Genomic DNA, 24496 nt, shown 5'->3' with positions numbered 1-24496 from the left:
GGATCATGATATAAAAGACATTTTTTACTAAAGGTTGCACTCAAAAAAGCGAGAGAACTCTTCTACAACATCCCAATTTAGGTAGGGTTTCAGATTAGAGAGACATTAACAAACACCACAAAACCCAATAAGTCAATAATAGATTTGAGGACAAACTATTCAGAGAAATGTCATTAGTTTATTATCATTTTAGGTCTGAGAAATTTTCCCACACCAACATAAAATAATCTCATGGGCCTGGATAAAAGGTATTCATTAAGTCATTCAACAAATATTTACTGAGCAGCTATTATATACTGTGTACTATTTTTGGTGCTAGTGATATATATCAGTGAGTAAATCAGGAAAGAAACAAAAACAAAAACAAAAACAAAACTCCTGACTAGCAAGGTTGTCCTGGTGAAGAGCCAAGAAAGATTCCCTCCTGGTTCTGGCATGGAAACAGAAAAAGTAACCACCATAAAATATGCTGAATGTTTTCCACAACAAGGGCCTACTCTCTAGGGAAAAAGACTTTAGCCAGTGCTTTATCCTAACTAGAGGGAGAAAATTTCCCTGAATGGGGCCCTTCTAGTCTTCCTGTCTCACCTAAGGGGGAAAAAACAGTTAATAAACACTTGTGAAGGTCATAACTCATGGACACAGACCCATTAAGAGACTGAGATTTTTTGGTGAGATTTTATTTATTTATATGAGGAAGAGAGAATGCACAAGAGAGCCCAAGCAGTGGAGAGGGAGAAGCAGCCTGCCCATTGAGTGGGGCTTGATCCCAGGACCCCAGGATCATGACCTGAGCCACTCAGACACCCCCAGGGTTTTGGCGTTTTGAGATTTATTTATTCATTATAGAGGGAGGCACAGAGAGAGGAGAAATGCTGAGCATGGAGCCTGACACAGACAGAGCTCAATCTCACGACCATGAAATCACGACCTGAGCCAAAACCAAGAGTCAGAAACTTAACTAGAAGTGCCACCCAGGCACCCCTAAAAGATTGAGATTTAATGATAAGACCACAACATGCTCTCCCTCCCCTATACTTTCCCACCATATCATGGGTCCAGTATAACACTGGATTATATTATTCAGCTGGAAGAGCTGAAAGGTGCATACTCTATTTGAGAAGGGGTTCTTAGAGAAGACCAGAGATAACAGGGAGACCAAAACAAGGACTCTAGACAAATTTGAAGTGTCTGGTACTTACAGTAATTGTTTTGTTTGGTCTTGTTTTAAGTACGCTCTATACCCAGTATGGAGCCCAGCATGGGGCTTGAACTCACAACCCTCAGATCAAGACCTGAGCTGAAATTAAGAGTCAGATGCTTAACCAACTGAGCTACCCAAGTGCCCCAACTGTTAGAGCAATTGTTAAACACAAATCAATTCCTAGCCAGATTAACATAAAACCCCATGCTAAAGGCCTGTTCACCTCAGTTCCTATTACCCAATACATCATTTCTGGCTTTCAATAACAAATTATAAGTAATGCTAACAGGTGCCTGGGTGGCTCAGTCGGTTGAATGTCTGACTCTTGGTTTCAGCTCATGTCATGATCCCACGGTCATGCGATCAAGCCCCATATAGGGCACTGCACCCAGCAGTGAGTCTGCTTTGGACTCTGTCTCTCCCTTTCCCTCTGTCCCTCCCCACTCCTCACGTGTGTGCTTTCTCTCTCTCTGTAGAATAAACAATTATATAACATTTTTAAAAAATCATGCTAAAAGAAAAGCAATGTGAAGAAACAAAGCAAGCCTCAGAACCAGTCTCAGAGATGACACAGATGTGCACAGAGAATTTAAAATAACTATGGACTGGGACGCCTGGGTGGCTCAGTGGTTAAGCGTCTGCCTTTGGATCAGGGCGTGATCTTGAGGACCCGGGATCGAGTCCCCACATCAGGCTCCCTGCATGGAGTCTATTTCTCCCTCTGCCTGTGTCTCTGCCTCTCTGTGTCTCTCATGAATAAATATCTTTAAAAAACAAAACAAAACAAAAAAACTACCCTCAGTTGAGTTGCCTTAGGAAAGAGATTCCCAATAGATGTAAAGATTTTTAAAATACTCTTTTATTTTTAAAGTCTATAAATGATGTATTTCTTGCTTGTAGTGCTTTAACCTCCCTCTGTTACAGAAAGCTCTGAGGCTTAATTTATAATCATTAATTTTTCCTTCATTATTCAAGATGCGATCTTTCTCCCCCCTTAACAGTATTGTTAAATTATGAGAAAGATCAAACATGTAAAATAGTTCAGAGAATAAGATAACAAACAGTCATAAAAACCACCATCTGGGTTTAATGAATATTAACATTTTGCCATATTTGCTTCAGAACTTTTTCTTTAAAAGACAAAATGTTTTAGTTACATTGAAGTTCCCTTGGCCTCTCTCCTTACTCTATTTCCTCTGTTCTCTTCTGTGCTACCTCAGAGGTAGCTCCTGTTCTCACCTTGGTGTGGTTACTTCTCAGCCACTTATACTTTTATTCCATTGACGTTTGGCCACAGCAATATATACAGCAATTGTATATACAAATATATACAACCACAGCAATATTACAATATATTATATGCAATATAATATATATACAATTATGTATATATACAATACACATACAATTCTGTGTAAGTTTAAGCATACGTGGATGGTGTCAGTGCTTTTAGGTTTTCACTTGCTCTTTTTTTTCTTTTAGCATTATAACTTGGGATTTATACTTGGAGATCGAATTTATATATTTCAACTATTATATAGCATCCCATTTTATAAAAATATCACGGTTTATACATTCCTCCATTGATGGACATTTGGGTTGTTTACAAATTTTTGCTATTATAAACATTGTCTTGATGAACATCTTTGACCATGGCTTCTTTAGCCTGTGTTGGAAGATGTTTCCCTTGGCGAATACCTAGGAGTGGACTCCTGGCAGGTGCAGTGTATGCATCTTTAACTCTCCAGAGATTGTCAGGTACTGTCTGATTTGTCCCCAGAAGTGTATAAAGCTACTCACCAACACTTTTTTGGTCAGACTTCTAATCTCCTGCTTATCTGCTGGGTAGAAAGAGAGAGTTGATCTTTTTATTGTTTTACATTTAGTCTATTGTAAAACTTTTAGTCTAGAGAGTCAAAACATCATCATTTTAAGTTTCAGGAAATGATGTTCAAATTCATTCATTCATCATTCACTCATTTATGGAGGTCTTATAAAGAGCCAGGCATCGTTTTAGACAGCAGGGCTACAGGGCTAACAGATGGGACACACATCTCAGCCCTTGTGAATCTTACATTCCACGGGAAGGAGAGAGACGATAAATAAATAAACCAATATAAGTCATGTAAGCGATAAATACTAGGGAGGAAAAGTGAAAGGAAGGATGGGTCCAAATGTATGTGGAAAGGGTAATAAGGTGGTCCAGGAACACCTCTTAAGAAAGTGACATTTGAGGGCAGCCCCGGTGGCGCAGCAGTTTAGCGCCACCTTCAGCCCAGGGCATGATCCTGGAGACCCAGGATCGAGTCCCACGTCGGGCTCCCCGCATGGAGCCTGCTTCTCTCTGTGCCTCTCTCTGTCTCTTACCAATAAATAAAAAAAAGCTTTAAAAAAAAAGAAAGTGACATTTGAGTAAATGCCTGAGATAGTGAGGGAATAAACCATATATATGGTTAACTGAGGAAAGATCATTCTAGATGGAAAGGGTAGAAGTCTAATAGAGGAGCATGTCTGGCATGTTCAACGGAATGAAGGCTTGTGTAGCTTCAGGGGAGGGAGTAAATGGGGAGAAAAAAAGTGAGGTCAGAGAGGAGTGTGGACTGTATCACACAAGATGTCCATTTTAAGGACTTTGCCTTTTATTCTGAGGTAGACTGGAAGCCACTGAATGGTTTTGAATAGCAGTGTGTTATAATCTGACATACATATTTAAAGAAATCAGTCTGCTGAGTGTAGAGATTAGATTGAAGGGGCAGAGGGGTCTGAGCAGAAGAAATGAGAATCTGGGTAAGAGATCACAGGGCTTCAGACCAAGACAGTGACAATAGAGATGGAGAGAAATGTTTGAACTCAGGAATATTTTAAATGTAGAGCCAAAAGAGTGTATGTGTGTGTGTGTGTGTGTGTGTGTGTGTGTGTGTAATAAATATATAGGGACGCCTGGGTGGCTCAGCTCAGCGGTTGAGTGCCTGCCTTCAGCCCCAGGGTGCAATCCTGGAGTCCTAGGATGGAGTCCCACATCAGGTTCCCTGCATGGAGCCTGCTTCTCCCTCTGCCTGTGTCTCTGCCTCTCTCTCTCTCTTTGTGTCTCTCATGAATAAATAAATAAATATAAAATATTTAAATTTAAAATATTATTTATTTATATCCTATATATATACATTAAAGATTTATTTGTTTTATTTTGGAGAGAGAGAGCATGGTGGGGAATGGTAGTGGGAGAGGGAAAGAATCTCAAATAGGCTACCTGCTGAGCAGGGCGCCCAACATAGGCTTGATCTTACTACCTGGAAATCATGACCTGAGCCAAAATCAAGAGTTCAAATGACTGAGCCACCCAGGTGCCCCCAACCAACAGGATTTATTGACAGATTGTATGTGGGGTATGGAGGGAAAGGAGAAGCAGGGTTGAGCCCCAGAATTTTGGCCTGAGCCACTGGTTAGAAAGAGTTGTCATTAACCAAGATGCTGAAGGCTAAGGAGCATTTTTGAATGGGAATATCAGATCAAAAAAAAAAAAAAAAAGGAATATCAGATCAATTTTGTCAATAGACAAAGAAGGTCTGAGGTTCAAGGGTGAAGTTTGTACTGGATACACCAATTTGGGATTGTCAGCAAATGGATGGTATTTGAAGCCATGTGGCCGGATGAAATAACCAGAAGATATGCAAAGTCTAAGTTGTAGGACACTTTGATGGTTAGAGGTTGAAGAAGGGAGAGGGAGCCTGCGAAGAAGCTGAGAAGGAGCAGCCTGAGAGGCAGGGGGAACATCAGGCAGGTGTGATGTCCTGGAAGCCAACGGAAGAAAGCATTTCAAGGAAGAGAGCAATCAATCGTCATGTCAGATGCTTTCAGAGGTTATGTAAGACAAGGACTGAGGATTCACTATTGGATTTAATAACACAGAGGTCTGGTCTTAAGAACTTGAATAATGTTCGTTTCAGTATCGTGTTCCTATATGTTTGCTAGAACTTTTCAGAGGTTTCCCTGTTGCTCCAGATGTAAGATTGAAGTAAAATGCCTGTTCAAGACTAGTTAAGAAAAAACTAGTCACTTACAATTTTTCTTATTTTTTTATTTTTATTTTTTTTCAAGATTTATTTATTTATGATAGACATAGAGAGAGAGAAAGGCAGACACAGGAAGAGGGAGAAGCAGGCTCCATGCTGGGAGCCTGACGTTGGACTTGATCCCGGGACTCCAGGATCGCGCCCTGGGCCAAAGGCAGTCGCCAAACTGCTGAACCACCCGGGGATCCCCTACAAGTTTTTAAAAAATATTTTATTTATTTATTCATGAGAGACACACAGAGAGAGGCAGAGACACAGGCAGAGGGAGAAGCAGGCTCCATGCAGGGAGCCCGACAGAGGACTCTATCCTGGGTCTCTAGGATCAGGCCCTGGGCCGAAGGTGGTGCTAAACCGCTGAGCCACCCGGGCTGCCCCAGTTACAATTTTTTTTTAGACTGGATATGCCTTCTAAATAAGGCACACTTTTGTTTTGGCTAAAATCTTGTAGTATGAAATTATTTGACTTTAGCTATGGAAAATGTTAAAATCAGTGTGACTTCATGGTAGCTATGTTTCATCCTCCTGTAAAGGGCTTCCATCCTTAGAGTCATGTGGGGACTTAACCATGTTTTAAGGATGAACAACTCTTCAGAATAGGAAGTTGGAGGAGAGATCAGAAATTAAGTAGAGTGAAAGAAAGTATTAATGATGGTGAATAGAGTAGGACTTAGTGTTTTTATTTTTATTTTTTAAAAATATTTTATTTATTCATGAGACAGAGAGAGAGAGAGAGAGAGAGAGGCAGAGACACAGACAGAGGGAGAAGCAGGCTCCATGCAAGGAGCCCGACATGGGACTCGATCCCGGGTCTCCAGGATCACACCCTGAGCTGAAAGCGGTGCTAAACCACTGAGCCACTCAAGCTGCCCTTTCTTAGTGTTTTTAGAATATCAGTTCTCAGATGGGATCCTTTGACCTCTAGTGGCCTCTTGAGACTTGAAAATCAAAACTATTTTTGTAATAATTTATTTGCCTTTTTCCCTGTGATCATATTTGCCCTGGTGATGCAAAAGCAAAGGTGAGTAAAACCGTTGTTGCCATAGTTTGATTCAGGGCAGTGCCACAAATCTGAGCTGTTGTCATTGTATTCCTCACCACAGCACACTCAGTAAAAAGAGAACAAAAAGCCAGTTTCACTTAAGAATGTGCTAGATGAAACAGTGAAAATGATTAATTTTATTAAGCCTTGACTCTTGTACATGTCTTTTTAAATATTCTTTGTGATGAAATGGGAAATATGCCTAGGGCAGGCACTTCTGCATACTGAAATAATGATTGTCTTGAGAAAAAGCACTTGTGTGAGTTTTGAATTGAGAGCTGAATTGCTTTTTTATGAAATAATCTTTTTGCTTAAAAAAAAAAAAACACGAACAAACTGAAGTTACTAGATTTGGGTATTTGGCAGACACTCTTCAAGATGAATGAAGTGAGCCTGTCACTTGAAGGAAAACAACTGACAGTATTTGTTGCCAATGATAAAATATGAGTTTTTAAAGTGAAAATCAGAATTTTGGAAAAAAAAAAAAGAATTTTGGAACGCTTATATCTGCCACTAAGAACTTGACAGTTTCCCAATGCTTAAAGATCTGTTTGAGAAGATCAGTGGTGACATTCACAAATGTGCTTTTTTTTGATAGTGTATAATGAAATGTCAACATTTGGAGTATCTGCATAGCTCAGTGAACCAATATTTTTCAGATGACAAAGGATAATGTCACAAAATTGTTATATGAGTAAAAGATCTATTCAAAACGCAAGGCTTCTGGCCAAGACGAGTGACCTGGATGCCTGATGGCTAATGATGTCAAGAATAGGCTCATTGGCCATTTGTATATCTTTTTATTTATTATTTACTTATTTATTTCTTTTTATTTATTGTACAGAGAGAGTATGCACACAATAGTGGGGGGGGGGCAGAGGGAGAGGGAGAGAGAGAGGATCCCAAGCAGGTTTCTATACTCAGTGTGGAGCCCGACTCAGGGCTTGATCTCACAACCCTGAGATCATGACCTGAGCCTAAGTCTAGAGTCTGTTGCTTACTCAACTGAGCCACCCAGGCACCCCTCTGTGTATATCCTTTGTTGATTTATGAAACTGGATTTTTTTTTTTTTTAACTGTTGAACTGTGACTTTCTTTTTGAGAGTGTTATATTAGGCTCTCTCCTGTAAATGGTGACATCGTGCGCCCTTCCTAGTTGAGCAGAGACCCATCTAGGCTCAGGAGTCATTATAAGACAGACAGCCTCCACCCTGACAGAAGTTGCTTGGATGTTTATATTTTCTTGGTTCATCTCTTTCAACTCAAATATGAAAGTTGGGTGCAGTTCTTTAATTTCTTTCCAGGTATCCTCTAAACCTACTGTTGCTCATCTTGCAGTTTTCTGGTGATGACATGGCATCTGCTAGCTCCAGCCGGCCAGGAGTGGCCCTGCCTTTTGAGAAGTCTCAGCTGACTTTGAAAGGTGAGTGGCAACATGTGAAATGTTTACTATTTGAGGCCCAGCCCAATCTTTGAGGAAAAGGCAGGGGTATGCCCACCTGGGTGTGAGAGCCAAACACTGTGAAACAGCTTAGGAATGTGAACTATTTATTCTCATAGGGTGACCATGTTGTAACTAGAATTCTATTTTTTCTTTCTTTCTTCCTTTTTAAAAAATATTTTATTTATTTATTCATGAGAGACACAGAGAGAGAGAGAGAGGCAGAGACACAGGCAGAGGGAGAAGCAGGCTCCATGAAGGGAGCCTGACATGGGACTCGATCCTGGGTCTCCAGGATCACACCCCGGGCTGACGGTGGCACTAAACTGCTGGGCCACCAGGGCTGCCCTATAGCTAGAATTCCTTTTTTTTTTTTTTTTTAAAGATTTATTTATTTATTTATGATAGAGAGAGAGGCAGAGACACAGGAGGGAGAAACAGGCTCCATGCCAGGAGCCTGATGCGGGACTCAATCCCGGGACTGCAGGATCGCGCCCTGGGCCAAAGGCAGGCGCCAAACTGCTGAGCCACCCAGCGATCCCCTATAGCTAGAATTCTTAAAGAAGAACGATAAAAGGAACTTTTGGCAAAAATTGTTGAAAATGGTGATTCTGTGATGCCCCAGAACCCTTTCCTATCGATACTCATTCCCTAGGTTAATCTCATCCAACCTCATGACTTTATTTATTTATTTGAGAGAGTGAGCACACACAGTGGGGAAGGGCAGAGGGAGAGAGAAACTTTGACAGGCTCGTGCTTAGCAGAAGCCCAGCTACCTGATCTCAGGACCTGAGCTGAAATCCAGAGTCAGATACTTAACTGGCCACACCATGCAGGTGCCCCCCAACCTCATGGCTTTAAATGCCACCAATAATAAGGTCACTACTGCCAAAATTATGTCTCTAGCCTGGGCCTTTCCATTGATAGATTTCCAGATTTTGTATCTCTAGTAGCCCACTTGTCATTCCACTTGAATGTTTAGTAGCCATGTAAGCTCCTGGTTTTCCTTTATCATATCCTACGCTCAGCCAGCTGTGAACCTGGCCATGTCTGTCTGTCTTCGGAATGCAACTGTCGTTCAACCTCTTCTCACCACCCCCACCATCCCATGAGCTGCCTTCATCTCTACCCTTGATGAAGGCAGTAGTCTCCCTGCTTCTGTCCTTTGCCCTACTTCATTCTGTGGGTCACATAGCAGGCATGTCAAGGGCTTAAACATGTTGACAACTGGCTCTCCATCTCACCCAATAAAAGCTAAAGGTCCCACATGATGGGACCCCACCCATCACTCCCATTTCTCATTTCCTGTTACTCTTCTACCTAGACCCTGCTGTAGCCACATGGCCTCTTTGCTCTTCAGGGACTATACTGGGCACACTCCCACCTCTGAGCCTTTGCACTTGCTGTTCCCTTCGAGTGGAATGCTTTGGGGCCAGACGATTACCTGGTTTGCTTCCTTACTCTCTTTAGGTCTTTACTCAAAAGTCACCCTCTTCAGCCAGGCCTCCCTGATCCCTCTGTAGCCTCCCCCACACCCCACTTCCTCATGTCTATCCCCTTCACTACTTTATATTTGTCTTCTTAGGCTTGTCACCATTTAACACAGCACACATATGTATTTTTTAAGATTATTTGAGAGAGAGAGAGAGAGAGAGAAACTGCACAAGTTGGGGAAGGAGCAGAGAGAGGGACGAGCAGACTGAGCCCAATGCAGAGCCCTACTAGGGGCTCAACTTCATGACCCTGAAAGCACAATCTGAGCCAAAAATCAGGAGTTGGAGGCTCTAGTGACTGAGCCACCCAGGCGTCCCAACACAGTACATATTTTTATGTATTTCCTTTATTGACTGTCTCCTTCAGTAGAATGTAAACACAAAAATAGGAATTTTTCTCTATTTTCGTTACTTTTGAAAACCCAGTGACACAGAATAGTACTGGATACATAGTGGGCTGTCAGTGAATATTCCTTGAATGACAGGTTGCTTTGGTGGCCTTAGCTCTGGAGTCATGGAACTGACTCCTTAGTGGAGTCATGGAACTGAGAGATGCTTGGGGAACAGTGCTGAGTATCAGAGCTCAGATACACGGTCATTTGGAGGCAAAATTGTCTCATTATTTTTTAATTTAATTTAATTTATTTTATTTTTAGTTGTTTTTTTAAAAAAAATTATTTGTTTTTATTGAAGTTTGATTTGTCAACGTATAGTATAACAACCAGTGCTCATCCCATCAAGTGCTCTCCTCAGTCCCCGTCACCCAGTCACCCCAACCCCCTGCCTGCTTCCCCTTCTGCAACCCTTTGTGTCTCATCATTTTTTAAATTATGATTTCTGAAATATAAATGTTACTCATTTCTTTTATCTGTTTATCAGCCTTAAGATTGTTTCCTTCCCTCCAGCTCCTCAGTGCTCGTCCTTGGAGGAAACTAATATACCAGTTTCTTTTCTTTCTTTCTTTTCTTTTTTTTTTTTTTTTTAAAGATTTTATTTATTTATTCATGAGAGACACACAGAAAGAGAAAGAGGCAGAGACACAGGCAGAGGGAGAAGCAAGCTCCATGCAGGGAGCCCAACATGGGACTTGATTCGGGACTTCAGGATCACACGCTGGGCCAAAGGCAGGCTCTAAACCACTGAGCCACCCAGGGATCCCCAATATATCAGTTTCTTGTGTGTCCCTTCTAAGTACATCAAAGGGGATATGATTGTGTAATCTTGAAAGCCAGGTTGCTTCCCTTGGAAGGAATACCCTTCTAGCGGTGCAGGAGAGTGCCTGTTTCCCCACATCTTTACCAACACAGTGTATTGTCAGACATTTATCTATCTATCTATCTATCTATCTATCTATCTATCTATCTATCTATCTATTTATTATCTTTGCCAGTCTGATTGGTAAAAATAACTTTTTTCAGCAGTTTTATTTCATATTTCTTTAATTATAAATTATGTTTAACATCCTATGTTTAAGGGAAATTTGGATTTCCTTTTCTGTGAATTGTGTGTTCATATTCTCTGCTGGTTTCTTACTGACTTTTATTTATTTATTTTAAAGATTTTATTTATTTATTCATGAGAGACACAAAGAGAGAGGCAGACGGAGAAGCAGGCTCCCCCCAGGGAGCCAGATGTGGGACTTGATCTCCGGACCCAGGATCATGCCCTGAGCTGAAGGCAAATGCTCAACCGCTGAGCCACTCAGGCGTCCCTCTTACTGACTTTTAAAAAAATGGTGTTGATACATTTTAATCATCTTTGTTCATGTCTCATGTTGCTCTAGTCCTCTTGACGAGGGAGAAGTATTAGAGTGAACTTGATAGGGTTTTGAATTTGGGACTTTAGGTTTTACTACTTGCCTAATAATTAGCAAGTCTAGGATAAAACAGAAGCCTGTCCATAGAATCTAGTGACATAATGAAGTCCCTGTTTGGGGCCATAGTGTTCAGGAACACATTTGACTTGTAAAGATTTCTCTGTTTGCCTTTCCTCAATGTGAATTTTTACTAGTGTGGAAAGAGCTAACTTGATAATATAGGTGCCTCTGATTACATAGACGTTTAACCTAGAGAGATCCTTTCATACCATTGAAGAAAATAGTAGGGATAGAGGGAAAGAGAAATAACAAAATAAATGGTGTGGCTGGTTCCTCTCACGTGTTTCACTGAGAGAGCCTGTCGTGTATTTTGGGAGATGTGACCATGCTGCTCCCTTTCTTTGCCTCAATTTCCTTCTACCTCTCTGTAATGCACTCCTAGAGTTTTAAAATACACTTTTACTTATTTTTTAAAAATATTTTATTTATTTATTCATGAGAGACAAAGAGAGAGGGAGGCAGATACAGAGGGAGAAGCAGGCTCCCCATGGAGCAGGGAGCCTGACCCGGGGCTCAATCCTAGGAGTCTGGGATCATGACTTGAGCTAAAAGCAGAGGCTTAACTGACTGAGCCACTTGGTTGCCTTAAAATACACTTTTAAAATACAGCAAGGCCCTTAAACATAAGTGAGTTCTTTTATCTGATACTTAACTCAAGAAGCACTGAGAAACTCATCACTGAAAAGCAGCCCAATAAAGCAAAAACTGGTGGGAACCTATTGAAAGACAGTATATCAGATTCTATTCTGTGCCTTCCTAAGAGCTTTTCAAGGGTATAACTTTGGCCATGTGTGATTTTTTTTTTTGCCTTATTTATTAACTTTAAAAGCTAAATTATATGTGAAGATATGAAATTGGCATTTATATTTCATCAAACAGTAAATAAACTTTCCAGAAAAACCTGCTTGTATGTTGAGGCGTTTATTTTGGCTTGTGTTTTAAGAACAAGAAACTTTCAAAATATCAGAAAAATACAGAATTTGGTGCATTCTGTGAGACAGCTGGTGGAAGTCTTTAAAAGTCACTGTCAAGGAAAAAGAAGGGAGAGCATTCTAGATTTTAAAAGATTAAGGAGCCAGCAGCCAAATGCAATTTGCTCGTCTTGATTGGATCCTGAGTTCAAGGAAAGCAGCTCTTAACAAATATATTTGAAACAATTGGGGAAATTTTAATATGTAATGAATATCAAATGATAAGAGGTAGTGACTAAATTTTTTTCAGGTAGTGGTGTGGTTAGGTGGGAGAGTGTCTCTTCTTTTCTTTTTTAAAATAGACTCCATGCCCAATGTGGAAAGTAACTTGGGCCTTGAGCTCACATGAACTTGAGATTAAGTTCTCTCTTTCTCTTTCTTTCCTTTCTTTTTTTCCTTCTTTTCTTTTCTTTCTTTTTTTTTTTTTTTTTCTTTTCTTTTTCAAGTAAACTCTATGCCCAGCTTGGGGCTCAAACTCACAACTACGAGATGAAGAGTTGCATGCTCTACAACTGAGCCAGCTGGGAACCGCTCCTTATTTTTTTTTTTTTTTAATTGAAGTGTAATTAACATACAGTGTTATGTTAGTTTCAAGTGTACAATGTATAGAATGTCCTTATTCTTAAGGGTTGTATTCTGGAAGTATTTAATGTTCATTGGTCACAGTGTCTACAACCTTCAAATAAATAACCAAAAAAAGTTTGCAGGTATGTGCATGACTATGCACATATATAGACATAGATACCATATATCTGTATCCTGCGCTATCCATTAAGATAGCCACTATAGCCACACAAAACTATTTATGTTAAGATTAAAATTAGATTAAATTTGAAATTTAAATCCTCAGTCATACTAGTCATATTCCACGGGTTCAGTAGCCACATATATCATGGCAATGCATTGGACTACACTGGCATAGAACTCTTCCTTATCACTGAAGTTCTCTATTAAATAGCAATGATACTGACATACACATAGGAAAAAAAAAAAAAAAACAAACCCCAACAAAACAAATGTGGTGAGGTGCCTAGCTGGCCTGGTCAGTAGAGAGCACATGACTCTTAATCTTGGGGTTGTGAGTTTAAGCCCCACATTGGGCATAGAGATAACTTGAAAGAAAGAAAGAAAGAAAAAAAGAAAGAAAGAAAGAAAGAAAGAAAGAAAGAAAGAAAGAAAGAACCTATTTAAGAAAGAAAAAAAAGTCTTTTTTTTTTTTTAAAGCAAATGTGGCAAAATGATAGTTGCTGCAGAGTATACAGTTATTTATTGTCTTATTCTTTAACCTTTTCTGTAGATTGGAAACTTCAAAATAAAACTATCAAGTGTGATGTGTAATCCTAGATTGGGTTCTGGACCTTTCTTTTCACTTTTGCTATAATGGACATTAATAGCACATTTAACAAACTTTTAAATAAGGTCTGTACATTAGATCACCGTTTTAAAGGATGTTAAATTTCTCCATGCTAATGATTATACTATGGTATTACAGAAAATGTCTTTGTTCTTAGAAATATACACTGAAGTATTTAGAAGAAAAGGGGCACAGAATCTAAAACTCTCAAAGTTTCAGGAACAAGTGTGTAGGTGTATGAGAGAGAGAAAGAGAATAGGAAAGCAAATATAGTAGCAAGTTAATATTTGGTGACCCTTAGGTGAAGAGCTTATAGGAATTCTTTCTATTTTTGTTGCAACTTTTCTAAACATCTGAAATTATGTAAAAATAAAAAAGAAAGTAAAAATACTAGAAAAAAATCAAACCCCTAAGCAAACGAAAAAACCTTGGAAAAAGCTAGAAGAACAAAGGAAACATGATAGAGTTCCAAGAATTGGCCTGAGAGCTCCCTGATTTGGGGTATGTTATTTCACCTCTCTGGTCTTTAATGGGCCCAACTATTAAATGAAGGGTTTGAACTTGTTGATTTCTTTTTTTTTAATTAAAAAAAATTTATTTATTTGTTATTTATTATTTTTAAAAAATATTTATTTATTTATTATTTATGATAGACATAGAGAGAGAGAGAGAGGCAGAGACACAGGAGGAGGGAGAAGCAGGCTCCATGCCAGGAGCCCAACGCGGAACTCGATCCCGGGACTCCAGGATCGCGCCCTGGGCCAAAGGCAGGCGCCAAACCACTGAGCTACCCAGGGATCCCCTGTTTTTTTTTTTTTTTTTTTTTTAAATTTAAATTCAATTAATTAACATATAGTTATTATTAGTTTCAGAGGTAGAGTTCAGTGATTCATCAGTCTTATATAATACCCAGTGCTCATCACATCACATGCACTCCTTAGAAACTTGTTGATTTCAAAGAAACTGTCTATGGAAATGATAGGGCTATAATTATAACTAGTCAGCCCCCACACTCCGACCCTTTTTAAGAGTCTGTGTGCAGAGCTATTCCCACACCACCAGGTGGCCTCAGTTAACCTTGGTCTCTGTGAAAGGTATTTCAGTTTTCTACTCTGGACCACATTTTGCACCACCACAACCTGTTTCTCCTAGTACCGTCCCTTATTGGTTTTGAATCTTAGCCACAACCTTTGCTGCTACTGTTCTTTGACTTGCTCTCTACTGTTCTTTTGAGCCGGGAAAAGACAGGTATTGCTAAAAGAATCCAGAGGTAGGTTTGTCCTTTGTCAAGTTGTTAACCCTTACGGGACTCTCACCTTTCAGAAGGGCCTGGGAGGGAGAGGTTTGCTCAGTTTTGCTTCATGGGTAATAAATGCCAGTCACATGCTCTCATTTGGGGCATGGGTTGGAGGCTGTCTTAGGTGTATTCCATCCCAGAGACCTGGAGTTTCTACCATGGCTAATGCATGCTATAAGAGATGATTACCTGCCCCTGGGTGCATGCTTGGTGAGCTCGGTTTGCCGGTACCAAATAAACATCAGAAATGCTGCCACATGAAGGATACAAATAGAACAGGAAATGCAGATGGCTGACAAGCACATGGAAAACATATTCAGATTCACTAGTAATGGAAGAACGACAATAGAATAAGCAAAACCTGATAATGACCTATAGCGTGGTGTGGAGTCGGGTTGCCTGGGTGCACATCCTGGTTTGAAGCTTCCTAACTCTGTCACCTGAGGCAATGACTTAACTTCCCTAAGCCTGCTTCCTCTTGGATGAAATGAGGGTGATGGTATATTCCTTGCTTCATGGATTTGTTTTAAGGATGTCATTAGATAATGCGTGCATAGCCTAGTGTCATAAGTGCTCTTTAAATCTTACTTAATTTGTATGATTTCTTTTTTTACCTCTTTGATTGCAAATAGTGAAAAAATGTTATACTCTGCACGGTGGGGGTGAAATGGATATATTGGCATCTACATGGGTTTATCTTTTTTTGCAAAGGAATTAAGCAGTTTGAAGAACTTTAAAAGAACATTCATATCATTGGGAGGAATACTCACGACTGCATGCAAATGTATATATTCATGATGATTTTCCCAGAGTGAAAAGTTGGAAGCAATTATTCAGCACTGAAAGAATAGTTAACTAAATTATGGCACGCCTATTGGCTCATATTGCAGCCATTTCAAATTTATTTTTGGGAGGAGAAGATTCTTAAAGAATTGGGGGCATAAAAGATGAGAGTCTGGAAAGTCTGGATTTGCCAACATCTTAATGATAATTATCCCAGTATTTTCAGGTGTGGAGTGCTTTTTTTTTCTTATGCTTCATATTTTTAAGATATCCTCACATTTTTAAAAAAGTAATTTTTTTAGGATCAGAAAAATTCCAAAACTTATTTTTTAGAAGAAACAACAAAAAAGAGTGAGAACCTCTGCCACAGGGGGGCAACAGGGAGCCCTGGGACTCATTTTTGACTTTTCCTTCCTTTCCTGTCCAGTGGTGTCAGCAAAGCCCAAGGTGCATAATCGTCAACCTCGAATAAACTCATTTGTGGAGGTGGCAGTGGATGGACTCCCCAGTGAGACCAAGAAGACTGGGAAGCGAATCGGGAGCTCCGAGCTTCTCTGGAATGAGATCATCATCTTGTAAGAGAAAGTCCTTTCTCTTTGCAGTAACACGGGGGAAAGAGAGAAGGTGTTCCAAGAGGGTTGCGGGGGATACAGGTTTCCTGTGACGCCCCTAACTCTTCTGCCTTTGGTACCCAAGGGACCTCTCTTCAGGTGTTTTTACATCATTGAGCTCACAGAGCATTCATTATTAGCTAGATGGTTACAGGGTCAGCTTGGTGGGGGAAAGAGTACACACGTGAGTGTCTTCCTGTTGGAGGCTTCTGCCTCCCTCCAAGATGTCAGCAGTAGGTTTATCTGTTTTCTCCTAAGTTGTGAGAGACCAGTATGCTCGGATTTGATCAATCAAGTATCTGTTTTCCAGGAATGTCACGGCCCAGAGTCATTTAGATTTGAAGGTCTGGAGCTGCCATACTTTGAGAAATGAACTGCTAGGCACAGCCTCTGTCAACCTCTCTAATGTCCTGAAGAACAATGGAGGCAAAAGTACGTATGATGAAGGGGTGGCGGATGCGATTCGTTTGTGGGGGTGGGGAGAAGAATTGGAAGGCTTGGATTTCTCTAACACAGCATGGATAGACCTGGTGATGCAGTTTCCTCCAGGCCCAGGGGCCACAGGGGCCACAGGGACTGTTCCCCTTTTAGGAAGGCAAGAGCTCCTCTAGGTCTGCACTGCGGCATTCAGCCTCCTTTGTCCCCCGGCCTACTGATGGGATGCAGTGATAAGTCCCCTTGATCCTTTCTGATGTGTCCCTCTGCCTCTGCTCCTCTTTTCCTAATCCAGGAGGCATGTGACATGTGGAATCACACTGTCCGATGCCTCCAGCCTAAATCATTCCTAGTCTGAGTCCTCGAGCAGAAGAAAGAAGCTGTGTGTGTGTGTGTGTGTGTGTGTGTGTCGTGTGTGTGTGTGTGTGTGTAGGGGGGGATGGTGTTACAAATAGTGCCTTGTGCTTAGTAGGCACTCCGTAAATGTTTACTGGATATTGGAATGTGATGGAAGCTCTGTCTTAATTATTCAGGGTGCCTCTGCTGCATGGAAATGTAAATCCTGACGTCTCTTTATGGTGCTTGTGGTCAGTAGCATAACCCGTGGCTGTGGTATCTGGACCCTCCCTCATAAAGCCTCTATTGAGAGCAGTACCATATGTGGTGAGGGAATGCCACGGAAAGAAAGGCTCCTTTTTCTCTTGATGTCTGCTGTCTAGAAAATATTTTCTGAAAGTGGATTTAACTTGAGAGGTGTGGGGGTGGGGAGCATTGGGTCCCAGGGTGAGTGCCGCCTTGATTCAAGAGTCTTTTCTTTCTGAGTCTGTTCGTTCGTTCTTTCTTTCTTTCTTTCTTTCTTTCTTTCTTTCTTTCTTTCTCTCTCTCTCTCTCTCTCTCTCTCTTTCTTTCTTTCTTTCTTTCTTTCTTTCTTTCTTTCTTTCTTTTTTTCTTTCTTTCTTTCTTTCGATTTTATTCATTTATTCATGAGAGACACACACAGAGAGAGAAGCAGAGACAGAGGGAGAAGTAGGCTCCATGCAGGGAGCCTGATGTGGGACTCGATCCTGGGACCCCAGGATCATTCCCTGAGCCAAAGGCAGATGCTCAACCACTGAGCCACCCAGGTGCCCCATGAGCCTGTCCTTTCTGACAGGCCACTCAAGTGGTATTTGGGGGCTCCTCTGGTCCTTCTGCTGGGCACACAGAGCTGTGGCAAACCCACTCCAGCTTCAGGAATTGTTTAAAATCAGGAATATGCCTCTATTTTAATTCTGTAAGGAAGTCCTTGATGGTTTATCTCCTCCTCTAATATGCCTTTTATAATTTGATTATCAAGGAAGATTACATTTATTATGTCATTTGGAAATACACTTGTGGACATTCTCACATTAAGATCAGCAACTAGTATGACTGTCTTTTTTTTTCTCCTTTATTTGTTCTGTCATCATACCTTTGCTTTTGATTATAAAAATAATTGTAGAAAACCCGGAAATTACACAGAATAACACAGACACACAAAGAAAATGAAATTCTCCTGTAAACCACAGTACTTAGGGACAATTATTAACATTTTGATATGTATTTTTCTGAACTTCTTTTCCCTGTGTGCAAATATGAATATTTAGGATATCAATGAAACAAAATTGAGACTATACACAAACATATTATTTTGCAACATGCTTCCTTTTGAAATGTATTAATATATCTTCTTTTTACAGTGTGTTTATTGTTTTTTTAGTAATCTCTACATGGGGATCTTGGAACTCAAACCTATGACCCCTAAATCAAGAGTCACCCACTCTTCTGACTGAGCCAGCCAGGCGCCCCTAAATATATCTTTATTTACTTATTTCTAATTGTGATAAAATGCACTTAACATAAAATTTCCCATCTTAACCATTTTTAAGTGTACAGTGTAGTGGCAATTAAGTACATTCACATTGTTGTGCCACCATTGCCACCATGCGTCTCCAGAACTTTAGACTCAAATTCTTTTATTTTTTAAAGATTTTATTTATTTATTCATGAGAGACAGAGAGAGAGGGAGGCAAAGGGAGAGGCAGGGCCCCCACAGAACAGGGAGCCCGATGCAGGACTCGATCCCAGGACCGTGGGATCATGACCTGAGCTGAAGGCAGACACTCAACCAACTGAGCCACTCAGGCACGCCTCAAATCATTTACCCATCAAATCACTCATTCAGTTTCTTCCCTCCACCTTCTATCATTATGTTTTATCTCTATGCATCTGAGTAGGTACCTCATTTAGATAGAATCATAAAATATTTGCCCCCTTTTAAAAGGATTTTAATTATTTATTTAGAAAGAGAGGGGTAGCCTGGCAGCGGTTTAGCGCCTGCCTTCAGCCCAGGGTGTGATCCTGGAGACCTGGAATCGAGTCCCGCGTCGGGCTCCCTGCATGGAGCCTGCTTCTCCCTCTGCCTGTATCTCTGCCTTTCCCTCCCTGCGGGGAGCGGCAGAGAAGAAGGAGAGAGAGAATCTCAAGCAGGCTCTAGGTCTGACTCCCTTTTATACTTGGCTTGTTTTACTCAGCATTATGTCCATAGGGCACCTCCACATTGTGGCAGGATCAGAATCTCTTTCTTTTTAAGGCCAAATAATGTACCCTTTTCTGTACATACACATTTTCTTTATCCATTCATCTGTCCAGGGATGCTTGGGTTGCTTGCACCATTTGCCTATCGTGAATAATGCTGTTATGAATGCGAGTGTACAAACACGTGTTCGAGTCCCTGCTTTTAGTTCTTTTGGGTTGAATAGCCAGAAGCAGAATTCCTGGATCATATGGTAAAACTATGTTTAATTTTTTTGAGGAACTACTATACTGTTTTCCCTAGCTGCTACACCATAAAATATATTGAAATAGCTTTTTTTTTTTTTTTTTTTTTTAAAGATTTTATTTACTCATGAGAGACACAAACAGAGAAGCAGAGACACAGGGATCCCCACCCAGGGATCCCACCCAGGGATCCCCTTGAAATAGCTTTTTTAAAAAAAGGTTTATTTATTTCAGAGAGAGAACATGAGTGGGAGGGGCAGAGGGAGATGGAGAGACGGTCTTACATATAGACTCCATGCTGAGTGTGGAGCCCAATGTGGGGCTTGATCTCACAACCCTGAGATCACACCTGAGCTAAAACCAAGAGTTGGATGCTTAACTGACTGAGCCACCCAGGCAACCCCCACAATATGTTGAAATAGCTTTAATTATCTTCCAAAGTGTAGTTTTTGATGACTGCCTGGTAGTAGTCTTTCAGATGGTTGTGTGATTTACATGGGGTAGTTTTTAGTATTTTATAGTCATAAATAATGCTATGGTAAACATACACTTATAAATCTTTATGTCTATTTCGATAGTTCTGATAAATTATTCACGATGGGTTTGCTGGATATAAGCATTTTTCATGTGTTTGTGGCATTGGACACATATTGCAAGATTACTGTCCAGAAAGGTTCTTCCAATTTACCCTCCCATCAGCAGTGGTCAAGATTGCTGGTTTCTATTGCTTCTTGGTCTTTATTGGATTCATTTATTAAAAAAAAATGTGTGTGTGTATATACATATATACATATATATGTATATATAAGTGTGTATATGTGTGTGTGTATATATATATATATATACACACACACACCTATTTGATAATTGACATTATGCCAGATTTGCTTCATCTGTTTTTTTGATTGTAGTCTTTCTAAGCAAATTACAGGTGTTTCAGTATTTTAGATTCTTCAGCATGTTCTTATAAAGAAAAAGGATATATATTTTTTAAATTTTATTTTGTTACCTAAATTAACCTGTTTATTATAGGCCAGTAATGTTTCAGATGGTGGAGCTTCCTCTGATCTTTCAAGTCCTTCAAGCTTCTGATGGCTGCTGACTTTACTGTGACTGCGGAAGCAGTGCTCTAGGTCTGAGCCCCACCAGGCACTGTTTTCGTGCAGAACCATAATCCCAGATCCCTACAGCTCGTCTTTTCATCATGGTTTTGCCACAGACGGAGCAAGTGTGCTTGGCATGCTGGCTTATTTCAGTCTTTTTCACCATTTTCCTGTGCGAGGCACCATGATGGGTCTCACATTTACCAACGATTCTGATTTTGGTGCGTTTAGCTATGTCAGCACAAACTAGACCTGAGCTCAGAGAGGAAGCAGAAAGGATATTATCTTATATAATTACTATTCCATTTCGCACCTAGCAATATTAACGTGAATTCCTTATTACCACCTAATACTCAGTTCCTGTTCAATTCTGTTCAATTTCACCATTGTCCCAAAGTATTGTTTCAAGTGGTTTGCTTGAACCTGAATTCAGACGAGGTCTACTCATTGAATTCAGTTGTTATGTCTCTCAAGTTCCCCCAGCTTCACTTTGCCTTTTGCTGCTGTGATTTATTTAAGGAGATCAAATGTTTTCAGAGTGTGTCTACTGGCTTATTAATGTTTTTTGCTCATTTTTATATCAAAGTGTGCATTTTTCTCTTTTAGTTTTTAAAGAGTTCTTTATATGTTAAGGCGATTTCTCTTTGTCTTGTTTTGTAAATATTTTCCAGTTTTTCATTTTAATTTTGAAGGTTTTTTTTTTCTTCTACTTTTCGAACAGATATTTTAAGCTTGTAGTTGACTCTGTTACTCTTTGTATTTGTATTTGTAGTCTTTTTCTTTATGGCTTTCCCCATCCTGAGATCAGGTAAATAGTCACCTCTGATTTTTCCTGTGCATTGTGACTTTTCTTTTTTTTTTAAAAATATTTATTTCTTCATGAGAGAGAAAGTGAGAGAGAGAGAGAGAGAAAGAGGCAGAGACTTAGGCAGAGGGAGAAGCAGGCTCCCCACAAGGAGCCCGATGTGGGACCTGATCCTGGATTCTGCCGAAAGCAGATGCTCAACTGGTGAGCCACCTAGGCATCCCTGACTTTATCTTTTTACATTTAATTATTATTATTATTTTTAAAGATTTATGTATTTCTTTTTTTTTTTTTTTTTTGATTTATGTATTTCTTTGTGAGAGTGTGAGAGCGAGAGAGCACAAGCAGGAGGGAGGAGTGCAGGGAGAGGGTAAAGCAGACTCCCCGCTGCATAGGGAGCCCAATGTGGGGCTCAATCCTGGGATCGAGGATCATGACCTAAGTCGAAGGCAGATGATTAACCAACTGAGCCATCCAGGTGCCCCCACATTTAAATCTTTAAATGAGTTTATTTTTGTGTATATTGTGAGTAGGAATCTAATTTAAATTTTCCCAAGTAGTTCACTGATTGCTTTACACTATGTATTGAATAATCCATTTGTATCATCCCTGATTTGAGTTGTTACCTTCAGCCTATGCTGAAAAAAAATACATATACATATATATGTATACATTCATACATACATATATACACATACACATATATAAAATATATGCACACACACATATATGTGGGCCTGCATGGGGATTTTCCATTTTGTCGTTGTTTTATTAGACTTTTAAAATTGCTCCGTCTTAGCTGTTGTAATGTTACCACGTTTTAATGTCACACTGTTTCTCTCCTTTTCAAAAGCTTCCTACTTCTTTACTTTGTGTATATGACAATACCACTTGAACTTTATTTTGTCAGGTTCTTCCCCTCTTCCTCCTCTCTTCCCCCCAAATCCCTTTGGATTTCATAGAAATTCTATCTCGTGTAAAGTTCCTTTATGGAGAATATCTATACTAATTCTTCCTACCTAGGAACATGGAGTGTCTCTAAAGTCATTCAAATCATTTTGAAGTTATCTTTAGATAGACTTAAATTGTAAAAATACTTATGATCTTATTTTTAGTGAGATTTTTTCCTATTAGGTCTCCTAACTTAGTGTTGTTGGTATATGACTATTAGTTTCTACATGGTTTTTTGTTTGTTTTTTAATCAGTGAATTACTGAATAATTAATATAGGTTTTCAATAGTTTCTTTTGGGTTTTCTTTGTAGACATGTGATTTCTAAGATTGATAATTTTGATCACATTAGGAGATAATTATAGTTCTTTTCCTTGTTAGTTGCTTTACATACAACTCCCTGTTTTAGTGGTGATGGAATGGGCATCCTGCCCTGTCTAGTAACCATGCTTCTAATGACTCTTCTCTGGGAGTATAGTTGGGTGTTAGTAACCTTTTCTTATTTTTTTCCCCTTGGTTTATTATAATCATTTTAAAAAAAGATTTTATTTATTTATTTATTTATTTATTGAGAGACAGAGAGAGGCAGAGACACAGGCAGAGGGAGAAGCAGGCTCCATGCAGGGAGCCCGATGTGAGACTTGATCCCAGGACTCCAGGATCACACCCTGGGCTGAAGGGAGGTGCTAAACTGCTGAGCCACCCAGGCATCCTTCATTTTTTTTTTTTTTTTTTTTTTAAATCAAGAGGGGCATCGAGTTTTTGTCAAATATCTTTTACGTAACTGGAGGTGAGGGCAGTGTCTGGGTGGCAGCAGTCGGTTCTGCTTAGGTTGTGATCTCAGGGCTGTGAGATTGAGTACTGAGTTGGCTATGGGCTCAGCTTGAGGGTCTCTCTCTCTGCTCCTCCTGCTTATGCTCTCTCTCTCTCTCAAATAAATAAATAGATAAATCTTACCCCCCAAAATGGTAACTATCAGGATAATTAAATGATTTTTCTTCTATTTCTTATATTGATTTCTTAATAGTAACAATCTTAAAATCTCTAGAATATACCGAATTGCTCATGTTGGATAATTCCTTGAAAATTTTGTTAAAATGGCTTGTTAATATTTTATTTGAGGGTTTTCTATCTATATTCATAAGTGGCATTTGTCTGTAGTTTTGTACTATTTTTGTCAGCTTTGGAATCGAGGCTTAGCTACTGTTATAAAGTAAATTGAAGCTCTTTCCAACTTTGGGAACAGACTCTATAACATGGGAATTATCTGTTCCATGAGTGCAGGAAAGAGCTCACCCGTAAAACCAACTGGGTCTGGCTGCTTTCTCTGAAATAATTCTTTGATGACTTTTTCAGCTTTTTACCCCATAATGATTGGTTTGTTCAGCTTTTCTGATTCATCTTGCATCAATTTTGTTAATTCATATTTTCTGAGAAAAATTGTTTCATGAGATTTTTCAAGTTTATTAGTATGAAGATTTGAAATTGCATTCTTATTTGAAAACTGTTTTTCATTTTTTTCTCACTTAAAATATTTGATATTTGTTCCCAATTTTTTTCTTGACTAATGTGAGCATTTTTATTTTAACTTTTTTTTGCTTTTTAATTTATTTGTCACAAGACTACTTGGGTTAATCATTTATACCATAGTTTCTAATATTTCCATTTTTAACTTTAACTTTTTCAACTATTTGCCCTAGATCTGTTTTTTTTTTTTAAGATATGTTTCTTCTTAATCCAGTCAGTTGATCATTTTAGCTTTTTGAGTTGAAAGCTTATAGTGCATTTATTTTTGTCTTGTTTAATGATGAAAACATTCATACTTTAAACTTGGCTTTGATTTTTTCCCCTAGATGTTCACATTTTTTTCTTTTAAAGAAAAGTGCACAAACCTTAAGTGATAGAGTTCAGTGAGTGTTTATATATGTGTAATCCCTACTCAGATCAAGATATAGAATATTTGTAGGGTCCCAGAAGATTCCCACATCCCTGTTAGTCAATACCCCTTTGCCCATTCTGAGATAATCACTATTCTGACTTCTGTCACTATTCTTGAATTTCTATAAGTGAAATCATACAGTACATTTTCTTGTCCTGGCTCATCATTGTATCTGTGAGTGTCATCATGCTTTTGCATGTAATACTAGGTTGTTTTCTTATAGGGGTAAAGGTTCCTATTATATGACTATACCACAGTTTATTTACTTATTCTCCCATTGGTGGACATCTGGGCTGTTTTCCAGTTTGGGGCCATCAAGAGCAAAG

At 39.5% G+C, this 24496-nt stretch overlaps 1 protein-coding gene across 5 annotated transcripts in view; it reads left to right on the top strand.

Annotated features, from left to right (window-relative positions):
- The window catches only part of WWP2 (WW domain containing E3 ubiquitin protein ligase 2), a 145746-nt gene that overhangs the window by 17730 nt on the left and 103520 nt on the right, over positions 1-24496 (top strand). For 4 of the 5 annotated variants that reach the window (XM_025426689.3, XM_035717040.2, XM_049110748.1 and 1 more), the window contains 3 exons: positions 7652-7736; positions 15956-16103; positions 16450-16571. In XM_025426689.3, coding sequence (XP_025282474.1) covers positions 7667-7736; positions 15956-16103; positions 16450-16571 — 340 coding nt within the window. In that variant the 5' untranslated portion in view covers positions 7652-7666. Of the gene's footprint in view, positions 1-7651; positions 7737-15955; positions 16104-16262; positions 16373-16449; positions 16572-24496 lie in introns of those variants that run through there. The other variant, XM_025426691.3, reaches the window with a different exon arrangement.

Source organism: Canis lupus, chromosome 5 (assembly GCF_003254725.2).
Source record: "Canis lupus dingo isolate Sandy chromosome 5, ASM325472v2, whole genome shotgun sequence".
Taxonomy (NCBI): Eukaryota; Metazoa; Chordata; class Mammalia; order Carnivora; family Canidae; genus Canis; species Canis lupus.
The sequence above is the reverse complement of the archived record's forward strand: the minus strand, read 5'-3'. Positions and strand labels throughout refer to the sequence as shown.